This window comes from Drosophila yakuba, chromosome 2L (genome assembly GCF_016746365.2).
Source record: "Drosophila yakuba strain Tai18E2 chromosome 2L, Prin_Dyak_Tai18E2_2.1, whole genome shotgun sequence".
NCBI classification, from domain to species: Eukaryota; Metazoa; Arthropoda; class Insecta; order Diptera; family Drosophilidae; genus Drosophila; species Drosophila yakuba.
The window spans coordinates 15,542,609-15,568,915 of NC_052527.2; the positions used below are offsets into that span (position 1 = coordinate 15,542,609).

Consider the following 26,307-nt stretch of genomic DNA (forward strand, 5'->3'; position numbering starts at 1 on the left):
GACAGAAAGTCATTAAAATATGTCAGTAACTTCCTGTATTCGATACTTAAAAAAACAATAGTTTTAAGAACTGGATATGTGAAAGCAAAACCGACGTCATTATATTATTTCCATTTTGCTTACCTAGTTTTGAGATAAAAGGTAAGCTTTGCGTTTACAAAAGGAGGTTGTCGACACTGATCTCTGTGTTTAAAGGCTGATGAAGGCCAATGGTTAATTAAATTACGTTTTTATAATGATAGCTTATCCAAATTTCCCCGGCCCCATAATTGTGAGTGCCTAACGCCCCGTTTAAGCTTAAGGTTAGTCGTTCCCCGAGTCGCGTTCCCAAAGGATATAAGCCGATTAGGATGTGCATTTGTGCACGTCCTCACATTTGTGGGGAATCCCCTTATATTGTCGGTGTCCCGAAAGCGGGAACACAAACGCGATTATGGTGGATTTATTTTATACAATTCGAGGGCCCAAGGCAATATTGACCCTGTGCATTACTTATCACAAGTTGCGAGACAGAATCCTTGTCTGGAAGTGTCCTTGGCTGTCTTTGTCTTGAGCTGTGCGTGTTTCTGTGGCTTAGATGGGCAACTGACACTTTTAAGTGTGTCCCACTGTGTCCTGGGAGCCTGGGCTGCAAGTGGCGAGAATACGTGTCATCCTGCCGATCCAAATCAAGTCCAACTGCCCGACCTTGACGTGCCCAGTCTCGGCCCACATGGGTCAGGGTTTTTCTATACTCATCCGCATTAAGGTGGGAAAACAAAAGTAACGCACAACGCGGCATTCTTGGCATAATGAAACGCCCAACGAGAAGAAAGGAAGGCAAAAAGTAGCTTGCCCCTCTGCGTGTACTTATACGCTAAATAAAAATGCAAATCTAAATGCTGCAAAGAGCCAGCTGAGCACACAAAGGAAACCCCACGCCGACGGCTCACAATGCAGATTCTTGAAGAACGAAGAACGCGCTCGAGGGCCCTCTAAGTCGACATCTGACTGCCGCAGTCTCTGGCGGATTGTTGTCTCCGTGGAGACGGGGAGATGGCTTGGCTAATTGCAGATGCATCTCGGCTGAGTCTCGTCTGCATCTCGCGGACTTCTTGTAAACAGTCGCCTAATTGTTAGCTCTGCAGATGTGTTGCGCCCCGAAGACACACAGCTCTTTCGATTGCAAATGCATGCGGGAGACGGGGGAACTCGAGTCCCAGTCCCAGTCCCAACCCCAATCCCCTAAAGGCTGGGCACAGCATGAGCGAGCGCCTTGAATAAATTAGTTTTATTTGTGTCTGGAAGTGGGGCAATCTAAACAAATCGTGAGCGGAGCATGGGATTCGGCATTTCCTGTGGGGTGACAACAGTAATGTCGCGTTTGCGTATCATGTAAATCACAGGAGCAGCCGAACCGAAGAGGCGCAGGTGGGGGATTCCCTACCCAACCTTTGAAGCATAATCAGCCAAGAAGTATCTTGATAAATTTTACTAGGCTTTAAGCCTTCTGAGTGAGCATTCGAGCGTAATAGAACCCACTCCAGTTAAGTACTCCCCTAGGCAGCGGCAATAATTAGCAAGATTCCACTTTGTCGCTGGATGACAATGGCGCATTTCTCCCGCGGGATTTTTCAATCACAACCAGACTCTTGGAGCAGCGGGATGATGGCTGATTGAATTTCTGGGCTGACATATTCGAGCCGTGATTCTGATTGCGATTGCTATTGTGATGGTGATTGTGTGGCATGTGTGGCAGCTGCTGCTCCGTATTGATTCGGTGGTGATTGTGTGCCGTGGGCTTTGTTTCATCGCAGCTTCACTGTCTTCGGCGGAAGCCATAAAAAGATGACCGGGTGTGATGTGGTGACAAGTGCTGGGTCACTGTGTTAAAAGAGAGAGCCCGATGGGGCTGTCCATCAGCCGAGATGACACAGATTGTCGCTCGAACACCGGCCAAGTTGCAAATTGTTGACTTATGCTGTTGCAAGACTGCAGAGCAGTCTACTGGCAGTGGCTGCCACCCAGATCCGCTTTTACGGGTGGCAATAAAACGCTCGCTTGGAGGAGCACCGTGAATATGTTTTATGTGCTCAGATGCCCAGATGGCAGCACGTGGCGTATACGCACTTTAAACCAAAATTGCCTTTGTGCCGTGAATTTAGAAGAGGTACAGGGCAGAACTTTGGGCATATAAATGACAAAGCCATTTGTAATGAAATATTAGGGCTGGCAGTAAAAGAAAAAGCTGGAGAGAAGCGAGAAATGGGCCGGAAAACATCAGTATTATACTTATTCATTATGCTGCTGGTCTAGGCGGAGGTGGATACGCTCTCGCATTCCAGATCGTGGGCGGAGCACGAATTTTATTGGACGCACAGCACATAAACATGATGCGGTCCGCACATTTGGAGAGTGGAGCACATGGCCCGAAGGCAGAAGGAAAATCGATGCCCATATGACCAATTGTGCATCCAAAAGATTTGGCCGCAAGCGAGGCGATGAAGTTTTAATGGCGCAGGTAGCAGGCTTTAAATGGATTAAATAAATCAATTATTCAAATGGAGTCGCACTCACGCATCAAATAAAATTTCCTCTCAATCGAAAACAAAGTATTTTTTCAAAAGCAAATTAGTGCTCTATGGTTCCCGATTTGGCAAATCTAGTTTTGGCCAAAAATAAATTCAACTAGATTTCCACGATGACAACAGCACATCGCGATTGCTCTTTTTGGGCATGCCACCGAATAAGAAATGTGTTTGATTGTGAATAAAAACCCTTTCAAGTTGTCACTACTGAAGTGGTTGGTTGGCTAGATTGCTCGGCTTTTGCTGGCAGTTCGGCTTTAAGTCCCACACTTTTGGCCACTGAAATGTAAATTGGGCAAAACGCAACCCGAGCTAACTTTTCCCATTGCTGGCAGAATGGGGAAAAGGTCGATAAGAATATTGTTTAACTCAATTCAGCACGCGAATCTGAGCTCGGCCGGATTTGTTGATAAAAAGTGAAAGTGGAAAGCGAAAAGGCAACAGAACAACGATGGGAGTCGATTTGCAGCCCCAAGCAATCAAATTGAAAATTCTCCATTGTGCCAATATTGATTTTGCTCGCTGCATAAAGTTTATGCTTCTAAAAGAGAAATTCCAAGTAGACCAGGGAAAATTCGCATCCTAATTTCCTCTGTGATAAGCAAGAATTCTCAATCCGTCTGCGATTTCAAGAGTCTGTGGCAATGCCACTTTCTGTGGCTGCCTCGTTCTGACATTTTTGCGTCTGCTAATTCGACGCCTTTGCCTGTGGAGTCGTGTGTTGCGAGCTTTATCTTGTTCCCAACATATTATTTATGGTAATCGACATCAAATGCTGCCATTAAGCTTATTGCCATGGCAAGCGGCAACGGCAAAGGCGTTTTCTTACTTATTTTAGCTGTTTTTGTTGGTTTCAGTGCTTCTGCTGTTTATAGGCTTCCAACGCTAAAAATATTGGAATTCTGCTTGAGTAAATTCTAAAAACGTGAAAGTACATGAACACTTCCAGACGAACCTTTCTATACCCTATCTAAACCTACACCATATTTCCCGATAAAGTTTGTTACAAAAGGAAAATGTTATGAATATAAAATTCAACTTGGGTATTTATATTAAAATTTGTGTACCCTTTAAATTTCTTTTAGTGTTTATTTGTTTGAATATTTGATATCTTTTCATTTTTGTATTAGTCTTGTAAATTTCTTGTAACGCCTAAAAACCGTTAAAAACTGTCAATGCTGAAATTTCCCCTTCGTAATTCCACTAGCTGAGTAACGGGTATCAAATAGTCGACTATAGCGTTCTCTCTTGTTTTAGCCTAAAGTAGCGAATAATTTGCTTACAGTGTAGGCGATTTCTCATATTCGAAGCGTTGAATTTTTCAACGCGAATGAATTTATGACAAGCACGTCCCTCCGCCGAAGATCTCCCTCTCGTTTGTCAGTAATTTGTTTGTATTTCATATTTGATTTTCGTTATGTACGCGACGGCGAGGGGATGAGTATCTTTTGGCACCTTATCAGCAGATTATTTGCATAATTTGTAAATATTTATCGAATCGCACATTGGCCTTCTGCGAATCGTTGTACGAGCTTATCTGAAGAGGCAATGGCGAGAGATAGCGATTAGAAATCTCCTTATTCCGCTGAAGCGTGTGAGCTCATTAAATTATTTCAGAGTTGCTAATGGAAAAACTCGTGCAATAAAAATGAATTTATTGCATTTTTCGGCTAATTTGCTATTTTAAACTTATTTAATTACGAACTTTTCCCGTGCTAATGCGAACTTTTTAGCGAGCAAGGAGTGAACTGCCTGAATGGGGAGGTGTCTGCTGATGGATAATTGCCGCGAGCTGAAACTGCCCTAGTTTATTGGCTGCTTTTATAAATAAATAAATATTATGAAACTACTCTTATCCTGATTAATATTATCATGCGCTCACCCCCTTACATGCATGTACGTATAAACATTTTATTAGGGCCCGGTAAAACTGCTTTTCAGCCGCCCACTCGAACTCGGTCCTCCGCACAAGCTATTAAGATTATTAAAAGCACCTTGATCTCGGGAGAAGGAGTTTCCCCGTGGCTCTGATGCTGTTGCTCCGTGGCACGCAGGCCGAACTTATTGATCCATAAAGAGTATAAAACACGAGCAGTATTTGTATCTCACGAGGCGATGAGGTGGGCGTATACTAAACTGAAGAAGGGGTTGACGGTGGGGAAATATGTGCATGCGGCTGATCTTTGACCTTTGGCAAGGTTGTACCTCCACTTTCTATTTCAGGTCCAATTAGGTTACAGCAATTCTCTGTAAGAAGTGCCCCGCTAGACATAAATCTCAATATATTATGTACACAATGCTCATCGAGAGTGGGCCATGTCTTCATCTGCAGAGGTGTTTCCCTCCCCGGGCATTATCAATCTTTCATCTTCTTCAGCATTTGTTATACGGAGCTCCCCTACTTGAGCACTCATTTATGCATTTTATTGGCTCTTGGCTAACCTGGAGCATCATCAATCATCTCGATGGCTATTCAACTGCGATCTACTCTGCCTTTTGTGCTTGTATTTGTTATTTGGACGGGCCGTCATAAGTGGTCCACCTGTTGGCCGCCGACGGCCGCCTGTCCACCAGATTGCCAATAATTTTAATCAATTATGCAAATCGCATTTATTGGTTGATGATAAATGCGAACCTGTGCATATATGTAGATTATGGGAGAAATGAACCGAGCGGAGCTATGTTAACAGTCGGCTTTAAGGAACCATTACTCATCTTTCCGGAAGTGCTGTGTGTGCCCACTCACATTGCCCAGCTCAACTAAAGTTTTCACGTGGTGCTAATACACATATGTATACCCATATAAGAATAAACCCATTCTGTTCTCATGTTCACCCCAACTGTCTTCGAAAACAGTTCTTTCCAGATAAGAGGGCGATAAGAACCCTAAATATGGGTCCAATGCAAATACAGATACATATACGCACCAGAAAATATTCGCTGCTCTCTTCGCTGCAACCTTCCAGCAGATTTAATGAATGAAATCAACTTGAATTACGTTCCTCCATATTGCGGCTTTGTTTCTCACTTTATTTGTTTACACACACTGCAGCTGTTGAATCACCAGATTGGCAAGAAATGTGTTTTCGGCTACCTTGCTTTGTTTCGCTTTGAAGGTAATAAATTTTTAACACAATTGCATTGCATAAACAATTTCAAAACTGCACTGCGAACGGGCCTGTTTACACTCCGTTGTCGTGTCGATTACATTTTTGGCCAATAGCCAAGCACTGTGATTTAACTGGTTTACTTCCACTTCGCGAACGCCCGCGCGCGAATCTTTCAGCGCAGCCCACGCACTTTCTGCAGCATGGCCAACTTGAAGATACTCGAATCGTACGGGGAAACAGATACGGATGGGCTCCAATGGAAGTGATGCAGAGGTGTAAATAAAGGTAGAGATTCAAACCGAGCCAAACCGAACCGAACCGAACCGAAATGAACCTCTGGCCCAGCGATCGAGTTGTGCGCTGCTGGAGAGCTCGGCACGTATTAATTTCTGCGGCAGCGCTAAAGTATCCGAAAGATACTTTCCGCTGGTCGCGCACCAGCGCACATATCCACATATGTGGGCAACTTCGCTGCCGGCGTAGCCAACTTGTTTGACAGCGAGGTAAACACAACCGGAGCACAAATCTTCCTCGCCCCGTCCCCTCCGCATGTTTATATTTACACTTCCCCAAAAATGCAGATGGAATGGGACGGATCGGCCGATCTCGTGATCTCGATGCGAGGTCAGATGCGCGACGGGTGTCGTTGAGTTCAATGAAGTGCTACAATTTGTCGTCTCAAGGGGCAGTCTCGCTCGCTTATCTGCATCCGACTCGGTGTCTTCAAGTTAGACAAAGATCTTGGTTTATACCAAGTCTGAAATGCTAAATTCTGACATCCGACAGCAATTTCGCCGAGATTAAACTGCCAGCTGCCTGTGCGAAACTGTTTAGTCAACAAAATGATTGGATTTAAAAGCAACATTAGTTGGCTCTAACTGATTCTCCCATCGAAATTGGACAAGACTTTGGATTTCTTGGCTAATTAAACGCTTCGCCGAACGGGGCCACAAACTGAGTGAGTGAATGAGGCTCGAGAGTATCTGCAATTTATATTTGCTTATTCTAGCAGGCGGCTCTAAGCCAAAACCCGAATGCTTCCGCTTTGAGGTGTCTTGGCGGAAATGGCTCTTTCAAATCAAATGTTTTGTGGCTTGGGGCCACAAAAGAGTGCCCCACAAAAGAGTGTGTACGCCGAGAGTTTTCATCCAATTATTTATGGAGTTGCTTTCTCCGAGCGTGGGTCGCACAGATCAAACACCTACGAATTGACTGAACTTGAATATCGATGCTGCGGGGTCACCAGGGTGGCCGTGGCCCCAAAAGAGGAAGCCCCGCTCACCTGCACCTAATGATCCATAATTACAGGTGGGCAAAGTTTCAGTTTCCAAAGCATTTTCATTAGTTTGATGGCCTTTCTGCTAGGGATGGTCTGCCCGGGCGTTCCGGCTCTAATTATATAATCATTTTAATTGGATCCGGCAATGTTTGCCGTCGACACACAACAAAGATTAATCGCGCTTATGGCGGCGGGTCAGGAGACAAGAAGTCGGGCTAGATTGCTCTGTATCTTGCAGATACACCAGACCTCGCCACATGCAAGGTCGAATGAGTGGTTGGGGCTGGTATCCCGAATGCATATTCCAATCCAATGCAACATTTATTCAATTATAACTGTGATCTCCAGGTGGTGCGCCCACACTTGACTTTGGGGTTTTCTCTCTGCCAAGACATTTATGAATTACTTGCAATTTGTATCTGCTTCTGCTCTTTTCGCTGCCTAAGGCCGCCCGCTCGCGTTGCATTAGTCCCTAATTGGCTTCATCACGTGAGCATGAAATCGGAAAACCAAGAAAAAGCGGAACTTGCACCAAATAGCAGTCGGCGAAGTCTTGCATTCTCACATAAATTTCTTTCAGAAGCGGCACTTCTATTTTTCATTAATTGTGGGTCTATTGATAGGCACCTTCTTTGTTTTGGGCAACTAACTCGCTTCACTAAGACACCTATGTATCTATCCGGCTCTGGAAATTGGGCTGTGCGTGCCGCACGCCACGTTCATTCACCAAATTTCATAACACTCGCCTGCAAACGAAGTGTCAAAAACAGTTTCATAGGCCCAAAACACCGTGGATTCGCATGAATAATGTATTATGGTATAATTGCGGGGGTTGCCCACGGGCGAATCCATTCCGGCTTTTCCCAAAGGCAATCAGCCGGAAAAATTATACAAACGCAAATAAAAGGCAGCGGAAATTCGGGTCAGCAAAGATGTTAACAGGAACGATTCGCTTTGAGAAACCGGAGTGAAGGAAAAGTTATTTTATGTAAGGAATCGATAAAAGTTGATGGCTGATAAAATTTTTTTCGGTTTTTACATCCATGTTTTAGAATGGATTAAAATAAAAAGAACAAAAAGTAACTTTATAGCTTATACATAATAAAATGAATAAAATAATCTCTTCTTTAAATCCTATACTAGTTGCATTTAGGCAGCTTAAACAGAAACCGGAACTAATACAGATGCTGGCAACAAATAATATATTATATATAAGCATACATATTTGTGGAAACGCGATTTGTGAAAAATTAAGTTCTTTTTCGCCCAAAAGGAATTCCAGGAAGAGACCATTGTATCACCGCCTTACTAGACTTCGAACCAAAATTAAGTTAAGATGTGCAGTTACGACTTAATTTTATCAGAAATGCCAAAATCGTTACGTATGTGAAAGCGATGCAGAGAATTGCGATGGTTCAAGGGATTTTCCTCATTATTAGATCACTTGCATTAACCCTTTGCTGGCGATACTGAAAAGGATGGCAGGGCACTCTGACCACACTTGGACCACTTGCCACCGGACCAGTACCAGGACCAGGCACTGCAATTTTCACTGCCACATACTCGTCAGGTATGCGGCCACAGCCACCATATGAGTACATAGTAGTAAGCTGAGGTCAGGCATGCTGCCACTGTCGTGCCCCACTTAACCATAAATACTAGAATTTCGATTGCAGCCACTCGTGCAAGAAGGGCACCCGAGCAGCACCACACTGAAACCCAACCCCTGCCCCACTATTCGGTTCCAATTCGCAATTCGGACCATTTCAATTAGCAGACACCTCCCCGGACTGGGCCATCCAAAGGAACTCGGCCGTGGCGAAACACAGATGGATGTGGAGGCTTCATATGCACGTATGTAGTACAGTGTACACATGTACGATACTCGTGCATTCAGAACACTGGGCTGGAAAAAACTGCTGGCCAATATCCTGGCGGAAATTAATGTTGCTGTGGCAAGCACAAAGCCAGAAGGAGGGCAACGGCGAGTCAGAAAAAAATGGAATGCCACAAACCGATATAATTCGCCGGGAGGGAATAGGAGATGGGAGCGGATACACGTCCTTTCTCCGTTGTCAGCAGTTCCTTTTTCCTGCTGCTGGGGGTTCAGACCGCAGCCAGGCATGCCCCCATTCGAGGCCTCCGCCCCCAGGCCCAAATCCCCGGAATATTGAGCATGCACGGCGGATCGGATATGCAACACGGCGGGTACGCCGAGTAATCACTATCAATTATATTGCTCAGCACGCGCATTGTGTCGCACTCCGCGCCTTGGTGCCTCCTGTCTCCTGACTGGTAAGGACTAAGGACCTAAGTAAGGACTTACCTTGCCATCGCCATCGGCATGGGCATGGTATCGCACCTCCAGCGATCCGCCGAGCACTGCATACCAGAAGCGTCCCTGCTCTCCGGCGCGGAAAACTGCGGGAGGAGAAGGTTTGGGTTAGCTATCTCCGTGGCATACTTAATCCCCGCAATCTAGCACTCACGAGTCACTCCCTTCTCCAGGTCCTCATAGAATCCGCACATGGCCAACTGCTGGAGCGCAGATCCCGGAAGGCGACACAGGGGCTCCACGCGACGCAAGCGGCACGAAATCAGCTCCACATCACGCAGGTTTCGGTCGCAAGGACTAAAAATTTGTTTAATAATGGTTAGACATTATTCTCGTAATTAAATATTTATATATGCAATTGCAATTGTAAATCATATATGAACTTTTTTAGCCAAGTGGTATATTAGATTCATTGAATGCTATGTGGCAGGTGGGAACGAAGTTTCCGATTTAGCCGTACATTTGTCCCATCTTGGGAACCCTTAAAAAAAACCTGGTCTAATGTTATTAATGCTTAAATCAGCTTAATAATAATAAGCTTAAATAAAGCAGAGTACGTACGTACCAATTTGTATTGCATTCATGTTTACATTTCGACCTTTAATTTCGAAGCAAGTATTACTATTTACCTACTTTAAAGAAACAAAGAACAAGTAAACAAAAGAGACATTTATTAAAGAGTTTAAAATGCTCTTATGAAATTGCGAAAACAAAAATAAATACGTTTAAAGGACTCTGAGAAAAGATTCCATCCTGAACTCAAAGCAACCGAACAATAGACTGCGATGAAGAAAAACGAAACCCAAAAAAGCGGAAAAACGAGTATTTTGCATTTATAATTTACTGACTCTATGAAAAGCACTTCCCTAGGATTATTCTATTTTCGAATTCGGACAAGGTCATAAACTGAATAAAAATAAGGAGAAATGGTAGCGCAAAGTATTAGTTCAACAATGAACTGAAATTAAAAACTCCAGTGTCATTTGTGCTCGGATTGTGCACGCATTAAGTATGCAAATTATATTTTTTGTCTGTCTGTGTGCGAGTCAATTGAAAAATGAATAAATAAGTATAAGAGTTTCCGGGCAAGAATGTGCAGAAAACGGAAGTCCAGCCAGAATAATGAGAAGAAAGGGAGAGAAAAGATGAAGCAATGAAAGTGAAGCGTCAACTAATTGCATTTAAGAAAAGTTTGCCGTCAAATCAAATAAGCAGTTCTCAAATTAGGAAAGTAAAACTAAGTTAATTTTAAATAATAAAATTTATATCACTCTTGGTTGTATTTTTCTTAAAAAAATATTACCCATAGCAAGGCATACTTCCGTAAAATTACAATATAATGTTTTTACATATCTGACAGACAACAAATTGCTCCTTGCTGCCGTGCGGCATGTTCCCAAAAGTTTTAGAAAATGTTCAGGCGAGCTCCCGCCCACCATAAATCCCCAGTACCGCCCACACTGAAGGCCCCACCCAGCTTCCGCCTAATTAAAAATTCCATAAAATTCAGAAAGAGCGGGTGCGTCTGAAGGAAGGGCTGACCTGGGCAGACAAAGGCTGCCTGCAGTCAGAAATAGAACCTACTTTTGCCCCGGCCGGGCATCATCTGCATTAAGGGCTACTTTTGCAGCGAGGCGTCTACTTTTGGGCGCAACTTTCATCTGGCTGCTGGAGGTGAGCTGTTTTGCCGGCTCATGCATAATTCATTCACCAGTAGAAGCGGCAAGAAGGGGGCCACCAACCCCAACCGTTTCTGCGCTTGTCGTTAACCAAACAGTCAGGTCCTAAGTGCTTTTGTGGGGAGAGAGGTAGGTGGTCCAAAGAGCCGGAAGCGCGTTGGGGAGCATCCTAGGCAGCCAGCGCCAGCTCGTTGTTTATTATAATGGTTTTGCGGTTTTTAGGCACACGCCCGAAACTTTCGTTTCGGAATTTTGTAATTGCCGTGCCGGCGATACGTCAGTCTTAAAGTTGCGAACATTTGCGGAATTTTGCTCCTCGCACACATTAAAGCTGCTTCGACACACGTGGCGTATGATTAATGTGCGGCGGCACTTGTGAGTAAGACGGCGTTTCCTTCGACGGAAAGGGGAAGCCATCAATATCAATTGCTGTCTGCTGGCTTTGCCACTTCACGCCCTACGTTCTGCGATTACCAAGGATTCTTCGTCTTACAGGTGCGCTTAAGCCCAGATCGCTCTTGATAAGCCCAAATACCGTGACTTGCCCTTCGTGGCTGTGCCATTAATTCTGCCCAAATTAAATCGTTTATTTTGTGTTCGGGCTCTACTTTAGTAGCAGGCCATTTGTTTTAGGTCCATAAGGAGCGAGGAAAATCTGGATCTGCATGCTGCACGCCAGTATCCTGGCGCTGCTCTTTGGGCGGGGCAAACAAAAGGCAGCGAATTGCAAATATTTGGCCAGGCACAAGGCAAACTGTTAGCTTAAAGCCCTTGCCAGTTGACCTTTTCTTTTTTTGCTGCCGGTCGCGTAGTCAGTCACATTAGTGCCCGCTGACCCCTGACCCGTGACCCCTCACGCACTTGTGCGAGTGCTAGAGAAGCGTTTAAGCGTTGACAGAGCGTGAAATTTGAAGAGATTGTCCTGTGATTGATGCTGTGGGCGTGGTATAGGGCGGTATGGGGCACGCCCCATTCAGATAACACCAATGAAATACAAGGCCACTCTGCAATAATAGAGTGTGCCGCACAACTGAGCAGTCGGTGGATCGGCGTGGCTAATGGTAATGGTGGCATCGAGTGTTGCCCTCGATGAAATCCAGAAATTTTCATCAAGTGGTCGTTCGGATGAATGTGTGCTCGATTCCCGGCCATTTACGCTTTGGCAAATTGATTTAGACATTTTGAAAAACAAAGCTGATCTCAACGATGAATTAGCTCAGATCGAGTTCAACTTATGCTGAAGTAGTGCACACTCACTAATATAATATGACTTCTAACGAACTTGTATTAAATATTAAACACGGTAAGCTGCAATAGTAAATGCTGTGGAAATTGCATGGTCTCATGAGAGACACATATGAGTAATGCACTAACCATCTCTTAGGTTCAGTGTTGACTATGGCAACGATATATATTGTGCAATAGAATATAAAGTGAAAATAATAGAAAATTTAAAGTCTGTTTTTATTCCATTAATATAATGTTTACACAAGACTAAACACAATCCAATGGCACAGCGCATATTTACGTTAAAAGGTATCTTTATTAAAACCTCTTAATCGCCGAGCCTTTAACATAAAGCCAGCATCAGCCACCATACTTAACTATCAGATAAATTATATAATTTTTATAATTTTACAAATTATTATTTTAACAGGACGGAAAACACGTTTCTAGGGTATTCCATACAAAAAAGGGAAAATTACTTTATATGTCATTAATTGAGTTGGTTTATTCATAACGAATTACAGCGAGTAATTCAATTACCTTTATTTTCATCAAGAAAGATATAAATGTCATAATTAACTATTGACTCCTCTTTAAAGTCATTTTATTTTACGGTTTTCATTGTCCAAATCAAGTATTATGAAATAATTGCCGTGCAGAAGACGGCTCATTGAGTGACAGAGAATTGATATCGGGATTTATTAAAGCGGATAATTCGTGGCAGGCCGTGTCCACAATGTGGATGGATTGGCCACTTGCCAGCCGTCAAGGATGAAGGATGATGGGGCACCCAGATGTTGGTTCTTCACAAATGAATGTAGAGCATGACGGTAACATTTTAAAATGTTTCGCTTCTCGTTTTGTTTGTACTCCACGTCGAGCTTTTTGTTCAACTTACACGCACGTCAATGTGTACTTCGGGAAAACAGAGGAAAGCAGCTTGTGCACTCAACTGGGAAATGCCTTAAAATTTAAGAAGTTGCACACAATTCGAGAGAGCATTCCATTTCAGCTAAGGAATCTTTCGGAGTAAAAAACTTGATAATTTAAGGAAAAGTTCCCCAAAATCGCTGCTTGTTAATTATGCAGCTCATTCAAAAAAATTAAGTTGCTTATCTTCATCCTGGAACCACTAATTTTACTCACCGTTTGTCCATTGCAGTTATCCATTCCATCGCCATGTTGACTTTTTAATTAAGTTTTTAAATCCTTTGCTCAATTAGTTTTCACCGCTTTAGCAATTGATACAAGTTATGAACAGCACATTCCACAAACACCGAGCCAAATAGCTGCCGCAACTTTGAGCAGAGCGAGTCCAAAGTTGTGCAAATTAATTCCGTGTTGCGGGCCAGAAAAGCGAAATCAAAATACCTGGTAATGCTAATGGCAATGGCGGCCCTCGCATTCAGTTTGCAGTCACCTCAATCCGCGATATGGCCGTCAATCTGCGATTCCCTTTGAATTCGACATGCCAGATGGCGCGGCCCAGCGTGGCACTCGGAATCCGCTTTTGAGGGCGTTTAAGCGAGCTCTTTTCGAGTTGGAGCCGGGGATAAGTGAACGTAACTCGTTGATTAAGCGAAAGTTTGGTCTGAAATAGATTTAAGTTTGAGCTGCCGTTGGCTGGCGACAAGGATTCCGAGCAGCTGCAAAGTTAAATTGGGCGAATGTGAGTCCAAATCCACTACACTACACAGTAGTCGTAAGTGTAAGCTAGCCTTGGGATGTCTCTAATATAATTTATATAAAATGCCAGCACAGATGTTAAAGCTTCCCCTTTTTTCAGATTTTTTCAGCTACATAACTAATGTGGATTGCTATTGTTGGACTTGCCAAAAAGGGTTTTCCCAACTGCTGACAGCTGGCCAGTGAGTGTGTGCCGTGTATGTTTATGCGGGACTTGTGGGTATCTGTGTCCCCTAACAAAAGCAAATGTTATGAATAAGCTTTGATGCCTGTGCTCGAATGGCGGAGGGAGAAGTGCGGGGGAGTGGGGGAGGACCAACAAACTGTCGGCGCACTAAGCACTAATCTAACAATAGATTTTCAGATAACAATAGATTACTCCACACACGGCGTATACTTAATGCGCTGTCTATAGGCACACTAATTTCGTAGAATGCCCAAATCCAGATCGTATGGCATGCGAAGGCACGATCTCCCCGCGAATCCCCTTGGGTGCTGAATTCGTTACCGGACTCCGTGTTTACCCATTCGCTGCACTCTATATCTGTATCTGTATCCGTATCTGTATCTGTATCTGTACAACGTCTGCGTTTTTCGATCTGCGTCAATGGGAAAAGCTTAATTTATGGCAACCCATCAGAATTGCAGTGGCTTTTTGTCAGCGAATTGGGACTGCAGGAAGACACCGCGAAGGACCATCAGCTCGCATATGAATAATTAAGTATCCGCCACCTTGGCCAGAGAAGGCGCCTGAATTTATGCCACGTTCTCTGACGTGTCGCTCGCTGGCTGGCTGCACGTAAATGGCGACAAAAGCCCCGGGGGTGATAAGAGTGATATTGGCGATGTTCCGAGTGGGCGACTCGATAAGCGGCCACTTTCGAACGTGTTGTCCATCCTGCCAGCCAAATGCAATTAGTATCGGGAGTGGAGGTGCCCGTTAACGAATCGAATTGAACAAGCTTTGAAATCGGGTAGGAAACAGATGTTTCATGTAATTTCCACTTTAGGGTTTCAAACTTTGTTTTAATTAAGCAGCCGAGTGAGAGCAAAACTTTGAACTACCAGAGATGGGATTTAACTTCCCACTGCAGTCGTTTCTAGGCGAAAAACTTAGCCATTTAGCTAGCTGATAGAGCCAAGAATCACAATTAGGCGATCCTTTGAGTGGGGAAAACGATCAGAAGATGCAAGTAACGAGCAGAGCAACTGAGCTTCTGAAGCAGATATTTTATTTGATATTTTGAAACACTTCTTTTCTGGCAAAAACGGAAAATGCACTTGCTAGTATTGAGGCAATGCAAATCAGCAACGAACGAAATGCAACGAACAACTCAAATTTAACCGACTTTACCGAATATTGAACTAAACCACTTTTGAACGGCTTTCAAGCACTTGGTATATACAGTTCTAGGGTAAACATAGCAGTTCCTGACCTCCGCTGAAGCGCTATCGCGTCCGATTCATTTGGTAGTCGCGTCGCAACTGCTCGCTCGGCCGCCTTCCATTTTCCGACTTCCGAGCGGAGCGGCGCTCTTCACCACGCTCCTGTCCTGCGCCTCGCAGGTGGGTTTCCCGGCGGAGATTGGGGGTCGTGGTGGTGGGTTTTTGGAGATTACTCATTGCCGATGACTGCAGTGTTGACGGCTGCGGTGCGGTACTTTTGGCCTTGTTGTTTGTCCCCTCCGCCCCTTTCCGCCCATCACGTATTTTGGCGCGTTTTTTAGCAACAAGTTTGACAAATCTTCAGCACAGTGGGCTAAGGGTCAAAACTACCTCCAAATAGTTTTGGCACATTAAATATACAGAGTTTAGAACCAAATTTAGTAGGATTAGTTTACTATTGTTGGCTTACATTGGCAACAATTTTCTAATTTTAAATTTTACACTGAATTATATATAAATAATTTCTTTCTATCAACATTAACGGTTAATATTGCATTGCGATGTGTATGAACATTTTTTTCAGATTTTTGGTTACTGATGTGTATGAACATTTTTTTCAGATTTTTGGTTACTTGCGTTTGTTAAGAATATAAAAAAGTAGAACAAAATTATTATGAATACAAAATAACTGAATTTAAATTAAGTTTATGAGCAATTTCCTTCGGATTCCTAATTCTTGTTTACCTAATTTAATCAGTTTTCAAATAATACATCACACTATATAATAATAGCCAAGAATTTTACGATTTATATGAATAACTTGCCAGCTTAGTTCAACTTGTTTAATGTGCTTTAAGAAAGTAAAAGGTATTATAACCAGATATATTGTGTTACAAGTAATATTGCTGGCCTAGTCTGCTTTAGATTCCATGTGTTTTGACTTTATTCACTCAAATATTAAAATATTTACTCAGCACAATGTCTCAGCAACATTTGCTGCTCGCTCTTCTATTGTATCTGCTCCAGAACAAACTGTTGAGCGTAATTTTGGTGAGTCGTCGCAGTTGGCCAGCTCTTCAACAGGCTCTTGTCCGTCCGCTTGGCAGTCCGCTTGGGCGGAAAACCCACTGCTCCCGGGCGGAGCTCCCCCAAACACTCGCCTGAAATTGCACATAAAATGGAATCTCAATGCGAAACAATCAACATGTCAATTAAATAATGCACACCAGCAGCGGACACGAACGGACACAACGGACAGAATTTACGGAGCGAGTGCGTGGACACTCGGACTTTTGGTCACTTGGACATTCACTGACGGCTTGTCACATTCAGCAAATGAATCAACGGCGATTCAGTCGTGTGGGCTCCTGAAAAGGTGCAAAAATGCAAAGCTTTTCATTTGTTTTCTACTTTTCCGGGGGCTGCCTCTGCTGCTGTGGTCGCCGCCACAATATTTACGACACTCTCGAGTGCCTTTATTTCCGCATGAATCATTCCCAGTTTCGGTTCCAGCTCCACAGGCTGCCACAACGCGTATAAATTCTTGGCCTTTTCTTTAGCACTTAATGCACAGAGCGAAAAATAGTTAAGATGGATCGTAGACTAGTATTTTATACATATGTATTTCTTTATATACACCTAAGAGTTAGTCCTTAAATATAGAGGAGCTACTTAGAAATCTAAGATTAATTTTTTTTTTAATATGTTATAATTTGACATAATTAACAATGAAGCTATAAAGTTCATTCATCAAAGTTGTCTGCTTAAGAAATTTAATTGACTTAATAGAACTAGTAGACTGTTTTCCCTGTGTTGCAGAGGGGCTTTAAGTTCTTGGTTCATGGGGTTCGTCTGTCGCATTTTTTATGAACCTCCCCCAAGTCGACAGGACCATCATAGACATTTTTTCGGGCTCGCCATTGCGGAATGAATTCCAGGAATTTAACGGCCGCTTTGCCTGTTGAATATGTCATCACATGGGAACGAAGCCTGCTCCATGCGTCCTGTTCCACCAGACACAACACAACACAACGCCCCGTCGGTAATTATGATAAATGCGATATTAATAAACTCCGCTGGTGGGCGCGGCTGGCGTTAAAGGCCTTCATGACTCTTGGCCGGGTCTAATGCATTTTCTTTTTCATCATCAACGCATGTAGCAGCCGTTCTAATGGCGCTTCCTGCCACCTTGATTGTCGCCCATTAGCAGAAAATGCTGTTGTATGTACATGGATCGACCTGTTAGGAAGTCGCTTTTAAAGTCCTTGTCCAGGACTTTGCCTCCCCATTCTCAGCCAGTCGCTTCAAAAGTCAGTCACCAGATCCGTGGGAACGTGTTTACGACCTGATTGCACTTTCCCCACCTCCACTGGCTGATGTCATTAGTATCGCATGTGTGCTACACTGGCTCTTTAGTTGCATTAATGGTTATTCAATCAGCGTTTAACGCAAATTGCCTATTAAAGCTGCCTTGTCTTCCTGTGCCCCCTTCATGCAAATGTTTGCGTATTATGGCCATGTAATTTGATTAGCTGATAAGTGAGGTAACGCCAGCGCACGTGCAATCAGGAACGCCAGGGCCACTGCCTCCATGTTTTGACTGGCTAATAAGGCACTCGAATATGCCGCAGTATTCTGATAGATTCACCAGTATCTATCTACATCACCACCACCATGGTGCACCAGTGGACCAAATTATAGCACACATTTGGGCGCCACTCAAGTTGCCGTTGTCTCGCTCCGTGCGAATATTGAAGTCTGCCTGTCGGGATTTTCAAGAAGGCGTGTTAAGTATTGTTGTTGAGAATCAGGGAATGGGTTTAAGTGGTTCAACACATTGTACCTTTGGGATATATATATTATGTATTTAGCATTTTAATTGCCTTTAAAACACTAATTGGCGCGGACTTATCTGCATTTTAATTTGTTAAACCTTTAAGAACGTTTATGCTGTACCAAAATCACTGAATTTCATCTTATCAGCATAATCCTGGTAAGTTTAGCTGAATAAGTTAGTTTCCACAGAAAACCCAATGCAAATACCTAATTAGTGGCCAAGAGATTTCCTGTCAATACCCGCTGCCATTCGACAAATACGCGCAAATCAAAAGTTAATAGACGCGATGGAGTCTCTGTCATTTGCATTCAACCAAAAACTTGATTATCCGCACGATTTACGGAGCGCAATTGTGGGCGGACTGGCGGAGTGGCGGATGCGGATGGAGTGAGCGGACTGTGTGCTTAATGAGCTTAGTGAAATGTGTGCTTAAAATTAACTTTCAGCCAGCAATCCCGTCCCTGCAAATTGCCCCCGCATTCATCGTTCTCCCAGTCTGTCGCCTTGGCAGCTGTTGCTCAGTCAGACATGGTTCATGGCTCATAATTACGCATTCAATTCGGCAGGCAGCTAGCTCCAAAGCCCCAGCTGAAGCTGGCCAAATCGCAAAAGGGTCGTCGTCGTCGTCGTCGCCCGAAACTGCTTTAATAATTAAGTCGCTTGAACATCAAGACATCGTGTCGGACAACAATAAAGCCAGGACAAACAGAAGGGCCTCCCCTTCTTGGTCCTTGGAGTGGAGCTAGCACTTCGCCAGGGGTCCAGTTGGCGATGTCATCTGCCAGCCAACATCCTGCGACTGCAGCCCGTTTGGTACCAGTAAAAACTAATTTCTCGCCTTGCTGCACATAATTTTATGCAATTGTTTTCCCATTAAATTCTACGCTGTCAGTGCCACGGCAAACCCGCATGATGCGTGCCACTTGGCTGAGTGGCATTTGCATGTGGGGCAGCATTTCGGCCGGGTATCCGGGTGGCGGAGGCAATTGAGTTCCATAACGCATCCGCTGTACGTCGTTAATAGATTTGGGCATCACTTTCCAAGCGCCTTCATCTTGCTGTACTTAAAGTTTTTATTATTTGCTGTCGGACGGCACCACGTGGCGGATACTTGATGTACACAAGTGGGACGTTAATCGCCCCATAATTGGATTAATTAACGGCCGGCAACGCAACGCCATTAATAGGGCAGAGCCCCAACGCAACTCACACCCCTGTGCCGGCCACCTTGGAGTGGCAAGTTCAATGGCGTTCGGCTTTAAGCCCTAATGGGTTCTTCGACTGGGAAAAGCGTACCCTATCGGGTGCATTGAACGGCGCACCATCTGCCACCTCCATCGGCATTGGCCAGCACACAGCACAGAAGAAACGGAATTGGAAAACCGAAACCAATTTACATTTTGTTTACCTTTTAACCAGCACACCTCTTTGCCTTTGACAGCGATGCGCCAGTGCCTAGGCAGTTTATCCTGGGAATCTATCTATAAAACTGTTTTCAAATCATTTTCGATTTCATTGGACGCCTTTTAAGCAAGCTAAACCTAATGTCCCAACATTTCTTAAGTTCTTTTGTTCTGTTCATAATTTTAGATGGAGTAGCATTGTGGCATTAGTATGCTACCATTAAATCAAATAAATGATATTTAAGAATTCCAATTAAGACACCCCTTCTGCGCTTACACATCCCAGCTCCTTTCAAGCTCCCTGTGCAAATATTTTACAAGCGTAGCACGCCACCTCTGGTTTTTTGCCGCCTTCTCTGGCTTTGAATAGCTGGAATTTATCGCTTAACTCCGCACAGCAGCTGAGTCCTGTGGCAAGGGGTTTAGGCGTGGGTATGGGTATGGGATAGAAAAGGCGTTCAAACTGAGTGTGTAAGTTTTAATTTTATTTTCTCACTTCATTTGGAGGGTTTGCCTGGGCTCCGCTTCGGCGACTCTTACACTTTGCATACATTTGCATAAGTACTCCGGCAGTTTAAGCAAGCTGTCCGGGAAGTTAATAAACAGGATTCGCCTCTTGCTCGGCTGATTTTGGATGGCAAAGGAATCTGATTGCGAATTGCGTCCAGGTGTCAGACGGCAGATTATTTGTGGCTTAATGCGTTAATGTGAAGCTTATCGCATGGAAATCGCTTTAACATTTTATGAGAGAGGCCATAGCGACCTTGTAACTCCCAGCCAGCGCCCAACTGCAAGGCTTTTGATTAGCCAGTTCCCGGGCCCATAAGCAAATACCGTGCAAATATCACATTTGACGGGGGCTGGACGCTTTGTTTGCCTATTTAATCAAAGCAGCCCGGTGGCCATTAGGCGCACAAATATTGCCCAGGACTCCGTGTTGTTTTGCCATCGCAAATACGCAACATAAACATGAACAAGGCTGACCGGCGAGCAGTTATCTTTGACCCACTTTCGACTGGCTTGCTCCTAAACGCTTTGCTCGCAGACAGACAAATAAGTTAGAATTATTCACGATGCCTCGCAGATGTTCATCAAGGACGAAAACAACATAACATAATTAGTTTGCCGTCGAAATCTCGTCTTCAAAAGTTGATTGCTCCTTTACAATACCAATTATATATATCGCAGCACGGAACATAAACACCTTTGATAGGAAACAGCACACTTCAAGTTTTTATACTCATTCAACTCAATTATATTAGTTGAGCAACACAACTCGCCCTACATCACTACGAGTATCTGAGACCTCTTAAGTTGTTTTATTTTATTCGCACACATGCTTGTGGCGATTCTCAGAACATTTAGCTGGCCCTACTACCTACTACTATTGGACCGTCCCGATTTGATTTTTGTACCTTCTCCGGACGACGGCTCCGATTACGTTGTAGCACTGGAACAACAGTGTCGGCGTCAGCAGGAGGAGCACAATGAGGTGGCGCTACGTGATGCCATCGGATATATCTTCCTGTGCGTGCCTAGAGTGGCAGAAAAGAGAGCCACGACAATGGTGCTACCCTCTCAAACTGCCGCGCCTAATGCGCTTTTGATAACCTGGCCGAGATGTCTGAGCCGCGTGACATCTTTGTTGCCGTCGACGGCAGTGTCGCCAGCAGGTTGGTAAATAGTTTTGCCGGCAACTCGACTTCCCCGGTGGCTTTTCCCTGTTTTACTGCCCCTTTCTCGCATTGCAACAGCCCCGGAGTTGGGCTAAATTAAAAAGCGTCCATCAAGCATTTCCCCAGCGAAATTGCAGCCGGACTGCGTTGGAGTGCCGAAGGCAACAGGGCTTTGTATATTCCTGTTTTTACTTCGCAGGCAGGTGCTTCGATTCTCAGGCTCGTCCTGCTTCATTGACGATGGAGCTTTAAAATATTTCGCATTCAGGAAAAGAAGAGCGAAAATACAAGCTCGATTTATATTAAACAACCAGATTTACACTCACTGGGGTCCTTAATGTTGAAAAACCTCTGTTCAATATCTCTCAATGTAAGCTGAATGTAAATTATGGAGCATTTTACCCAGTGCTTAGATGGATGTATCATTTTCCAATTAATTAATCCATTGCCAGAGATATGTATATATTTTTGCCCAATTGTTGCCAATACGAGGTAATTTTCATTGATTTCCGGGTATTTTAAGGGCGTTTTGGGTGTCAAGTTCGTAACGAGCGCGGTCTATGTTTTTTTGGTGCGGATTTTCCCCATAAATAATTCATTGGAACATGTAACAGAAGTGCGTCAAGTGGTAGCCCCGCTCCACCGCACCCGCATTGGATTACACGAGGGGATGTGGACGCGTCTGCCGCAGTTCGCCGGAGTGGATGTATATTTTTTATGGCACCCCGGGGAAATGACGTACTATGAGTGCCGGTTTAATACACAAAACTTTGGCAATATTGTCGCACAGTTAGCGCGGATACACATACCAACCATAATACCACTCCATGCCATATCACACCCATGCCAGGCAACCCACGGCAGGCGATACAGACTTGTAGCCAGACAAATGTGCGAATAAATGGGCTATTTTTGTGCGGCCTGCGTCTATTGTTAGCAAAGTTATTCAATCTCTTTACACCCACACACACACTTGGACACCACGAATTGCAAATAAATGCTTGGTGTATCAACAAATCGATCATTTTTCCGCAGTTAAGCTGAAATCATTGAGTGAGTGAAAGTTCGGCCAAGGCCCCAAAATAAAGATTTAAAGCAAACAAATGCGGTGTGTATCTGCCGTGGTCTGCGTCACTCCGAAAATGGCACACGCAAATAAAGTTAAAGAGCGGAAAACGAGCTGAGGACCTGGAACTTTATGAAGTATACGCCCATTTGGCCCATCAGATAAGCTGATGCTGGCCCTATTGATTCCGGCCATCTTTCTCGTCCCACAAAAGTAGGCAACAGTTGGGGCGCAAGCTTGATTAATTACCCTACTTTCCTTAGACATTCGCATTTGCATTAGCAGCTCTTAAATTGAAATCAATACAACCCACACGGCGCCAAGGCAAAAATGATTCGTTTCAGAAATCTATTATTATTATTATGTTATATGACTTTTTGCTTTCATTATTTCGAACATGTTTAGGGGTTTTTGAAAAATACTTGATACATTCACAACTTGAGTGTGTTTTCTCCCAGTGTGCAAGCGATGTTTCCAAGGGCCTTTTTTATGACCTCACTTTCGCCCCTTTGTGCTTGGCCGAGTAGACAAATAAAATCCTACTCTTCACTCTCCTCGAACGGTTTTATTTAAGTTTCGCGCTCATTGTTTTTATTTGCTTTTAATAGGCGGGCGAGGAGTTGTGGCCGGAATCCAGCCTTCGGTGGCAACTTTAGTGGCTGCCTGTGTTTGCTTAAGCATTGAAAAAGTTTTTTCCGCCACTTTCTTCGCAGGCAGCGGCTCATAAAGCAAACTGTAGACCCACTCACCTTTTACTTCAGCTGGGCTTTTCATTTCTAGGTGCGAATGATAAAGGCGGGTCGGGAAAGCCCGCAAACTTTTCCCAACAACAGGTCGGTAAACAATTGACAAAGGCGACGTAATGCTGTCCAGGGTTTGCCAATCGCGATTTAAAAAGTTTTACATAATAGTTGGCCAAGGCTCCTGGAAAGTACCCGCAAAGGCATGGGTATCTCCAGTGCCAGAAGTATAAAGCCATTAAAATATTAACAAAATGCAAGAGAATGCTGTAGTCGAGTTTCTCGACTATCAAATACAGGAGGAGTGCCAGGGAGAGTTTAAACATTTTGTCGGCATTTAAATATAAATTAAAATGAAAATTAGTGAAATTAAAGATAAATATTTTAAAAGTTTGAATAGACATGGTCAGATCGTCTCGGCCTGAGATCCTGATTAAGAAAATATATATTCAATAGTGACGGAAACGATTCCTTCTACCTGTTACATACTTCTTATCGGATCTAGTATGCCATTTTATTATAAGGATATAAAAACTCTCTTAACAAGGTAACAAACTAGTGATAAGTGCTTCTTCAGCACTTCGTGTATTCATATATATATTCATTTTTCTGGCAAAGAAATTGTTTCCAAGTCTTAGTAGTAGTAGCTTTTGCTAGAAATAGGATTCAATCCAGTTTTAACATTCGCCATATTTTGCATACTTTAGAATTTCCCAGACCAGAGTTTAACTTGCTTCCCCATCCATCTCTTGTAGTATAGTCATTTAATTTTAGCAGAAGTGTTATTCTGTTAACGTTTTATATGATAATTGAAGCAAGAAAGATATTGTTCCCTAATAGTCTAAACAGTTTAATAGTCTAAGAAATGAGTGTTTTGCTATTCAAATACACAAATACGTTACAAGCAGAGTGACCAGAGCGCGCATTCCTTTCGTGGTATATTTTAGTGCGTGTCCCGTGTCCCAGCTCTTGACTCCACTACGGCCACACTGCTTTGTCAGTTTCGTGCAACTTTTTGTACGCAAATAAGAAAAACACTGATTTTGCTCGCAGGCAAATCGATAATTGCAAACGCAGTGCCGTTTCAATTGCAGTAGAAATCGCTACGAAAATGTTGGCGACCGAGGCGAGACAGATCCTGAGCCGCGTGGGCTCCCTGGTGGCCAGGAACCAGGTGAGGAGTACGCGGTGGCCCAGTGCACTTTTGGCCAAGATTTCAGGGGCGTGGCGGGGGCGCAGGCGGCTTTTGGGCCGCGCTATTATATAAGGCGGAAATAGGTGGTCCGGGATACAAACATCACAGATAAGCACGCAAACTGCACTCCGTAATTGGGGGAACTGCCAACTGGCATAAGCTGTTATGTAAACTTTTTTCAGCAGCACCTAAATTGGATAAAATTGGTAATAGCGTGATTATCCGTACTTCCAGCTGCGTGCCATTAGTAATGGCACCGCCCAACTGGAGCAGCAGGCGCAGCCCAAGGAGGCCCAGGAGCCGCAAATCAAGAAGTTTGAGATCTACCGCTGGAACCCAGACAACGCTGGCGAGAAGCCGTACATGCAGACCTACGAGGTGGACCTGCGCGAGTGCGGCCCCATGGTGCTGGACGCGCTCATCAAGATCAAGAACGAGATGGACCCCACGCTTACCTTTAGGCGCTCCTGCCGCGAGGGCATCTGCGGCTCATGCGCCATGAACATTGGCGGCACTAACACGCTGGCTTGCATCAGCAAGATCGACATCAACACCTCCAAGTCCCTGAAGGTGTACCCCCTGCCCCACATGTACGTGGTGCGCGACTTGGTTCCGGACATGAACAACTTCTACGAGCAGTACCGCAACATCCAGCCCTGGCTGCAGCGCAAGTGAGTGTGAGCTATCCCTCCATACTGGGACATCACTAATACCACGACCTTTGTAGGAACGAGGCGGGCGAGAAGAAGGGCAAGGCCCAGTACCTGCAGTCCGTCGAGGACCGCTCCAAGTTGGACGGCCTCTACGAGTGCATCCTGTGCGCCTGCTGCTCCACCTCGTGTCCCTCGTACTGGTGGAATGCCGAGAAGTACCTGGGTCCCGCCGTGCTGATGCAGGCCTACCGCTGGATCATTGACTCGCGTGACGAGAACTCCGCCGAGCGTCTGAGCAAGTTGAAGGACCCCTTCAGCGTCTACCGGTGCCACACGATCATGAACTGCACGCGCACCTGCCCCAAGGGCCTCAATCCCGGTCGGGCCATCGCCGAGATCAAGAAGTTGCTCTCGGGCCTGGCCTCCAAGCCGGCTCCAAAGCTGGAGACGGCGGCGCTCCACAAGTAGGGCCCAAGTCCTGTAAACCCAGTTTGTCCCCCGCTGTCCTTAACCAGTGAGCTAAGTTTCCGTAAATATGTACTGGAGACTCCTCCAGCCAATATGCTTACTATGTTATAATTTATTTAAGCCTAAAGTATCCGACACTTGTTACTACAGTTTGTAAAGGGAACAAAACGCGAAAATAAATAATTGTGTATCTACCAGACGGGCAACATTTTAAGCGGCAATTCCAAAGCCAAAGATCATTCAGGGAGCAGTGGGCGAAGTCTCGTCGTTCATCTGGATGTCATCGGCGGAGTAAAAGTCCTGGGTGACCGGAATGACGCGGTCGTTCGTCTCGTCATCCTCCTCATCGTGACTGTCCGTGTCCTCGCTGTCGTCGTTGGCTGCACGAGGGGAATAAGGTGGAGAAAGAGTAATGATAATCCGAATGGAGAGTCCTATTATACTCACCATCCTCATCGTCGGTCTCAATTCCGGGTATGGTGAGCATCTTGCCCAGCGGCTGCAGATCTGTGCCGGCAGTTTTAAGGGACTCTCGCTATATGGACAGTTTATAACAACAGAATTATACAGAAAGCGGTGTCTTGTATTAAAAACACTTACCCAGTTGCTCCTTTCATCCTCGTAACGCCGCGTCTGCGATTCTTCGTTTACGGAGGCAGGAGCCATGTCCAACCAATAGCGATTGGCCACGGATACTTTGAGCGTGGGAAAGAACGGAATCATGGACATTCTTAAAGGTACCTTGAATACGCTGTTTTCAATATTTGTTGTTTACTGGACGCCTTTGACGCGATCTGGCAACGCCGCTACAGACGGTGAAATATACCACTTTTTCAGGAGCGCAGTTAAAAGGGGTTCATTAAACCCAAATTGCAAATTTTGCAATTTAACTTCAACTTTTGTTAATTAATAATGAAAATAAAATGAACATCTTATTTAGCTAGTTTAAGCAATAATACTTAAATTTGTTGAGATACCCTTATTGTTGCAATTCGCACCCA

The 26,307-nt window shown here is 44.4% G+C and overlaps 3 protein-coding genes across 5 annotated transcripts in view; 1 reads left to right on the forward strand and 2 right to left on the reverse strand.

Moving 5' to 3' along the window:
- LOC6528322 (rap guanine nucleotide exchange factor 4) overlaps positions 1 to 15,389 on the reverse strand; it is a 37,501-nt gene extending 22,112 nt beyond the window's left edge. Inside the window, exons 1-5 of one of the 3 annotated variants that reach the window (XM_015198946.2) lie at positions 15,238 to 15,389; positions 13,569 to 13,788; positions 13,344 to 13,495; positions 9,446 to 9,588; positions 9,283 to 9,377 (exon numbers count right to left, since the gene is read on the reverse strand). In XM_015198946.2, coding sequence (XP_015054432.1) covers positions 9,283 to 9,377; positions 9,446 to 9,588; positions 13,344 to 13,378 — 273 coding nt within the window. In that variant the 5' untranslated portion in view covers positions 13,379 to 13,495; positions 13,569 to 13,788; positions 15,238 to 15,389. Of the gene's footprint in view, positions 1 to 9,282; positions 9,378 to 9,445; positions 9,589 to 13,343; positions 13,496 to 13,568; positions 13,844 to 15,237 lie in introns of all 3 variants that reach the window. The other 2 variants (XM_015198944.2, XM_039370827.1) reach the window with 2 other exon arrangements.
- Positions 15,390 to 23,970: 8,581 nt separating this feature from the next.
- Positions 23,971 to 25,505, forward strand: LOC6528327 (succinate dehydrogenase [ubiquinone] iron-sulfur subunit, mitochondrial). The gene is made up of 3 exons (XM_002089344.4): positions 23,971 to 24,164; positions 24,420 to 24,856; positions 24,913 to 25,505. Exons 1-3 carry the CDS (start codon positions 24,102 to 24,104, stop codon positions 25,304 to 25,306), a joined length of 894 nt encoding a protein of 297 aa, XP_002089380.1. The 5' UTR covers positions 23,971 to 24,101; the 3' UTR covers positions 25,307 to 25,505.
- LOC6528328 (anaphase-promoting complex subunit 15A) lies at positions 25,399 to 26,216 on the reverse strand. Its single transcript, XM_002089345.4, has 3 exons — positions 25,907 to 26,216; positions 25,754 to 25,841; positions 25,399 to 25,686 (listed from the first exon to the last, which is right to left on the reverse strand). The coding sequence occupies exons 1-3, from the start codon at positions 26,033 to 26,035 to the stop codon at positions 25,547 to 25,549; spliced, it is 357 nt and encodes a 118-aa protein (XP_002089381.1). The 5' UTR covers positions 26,036 to 26,216; the 3' UTR covers positions 25,399 to 25,546.
- Between the last annotated feature and the right edge of the window lie 91 nt (positions 26,217 to 26,307).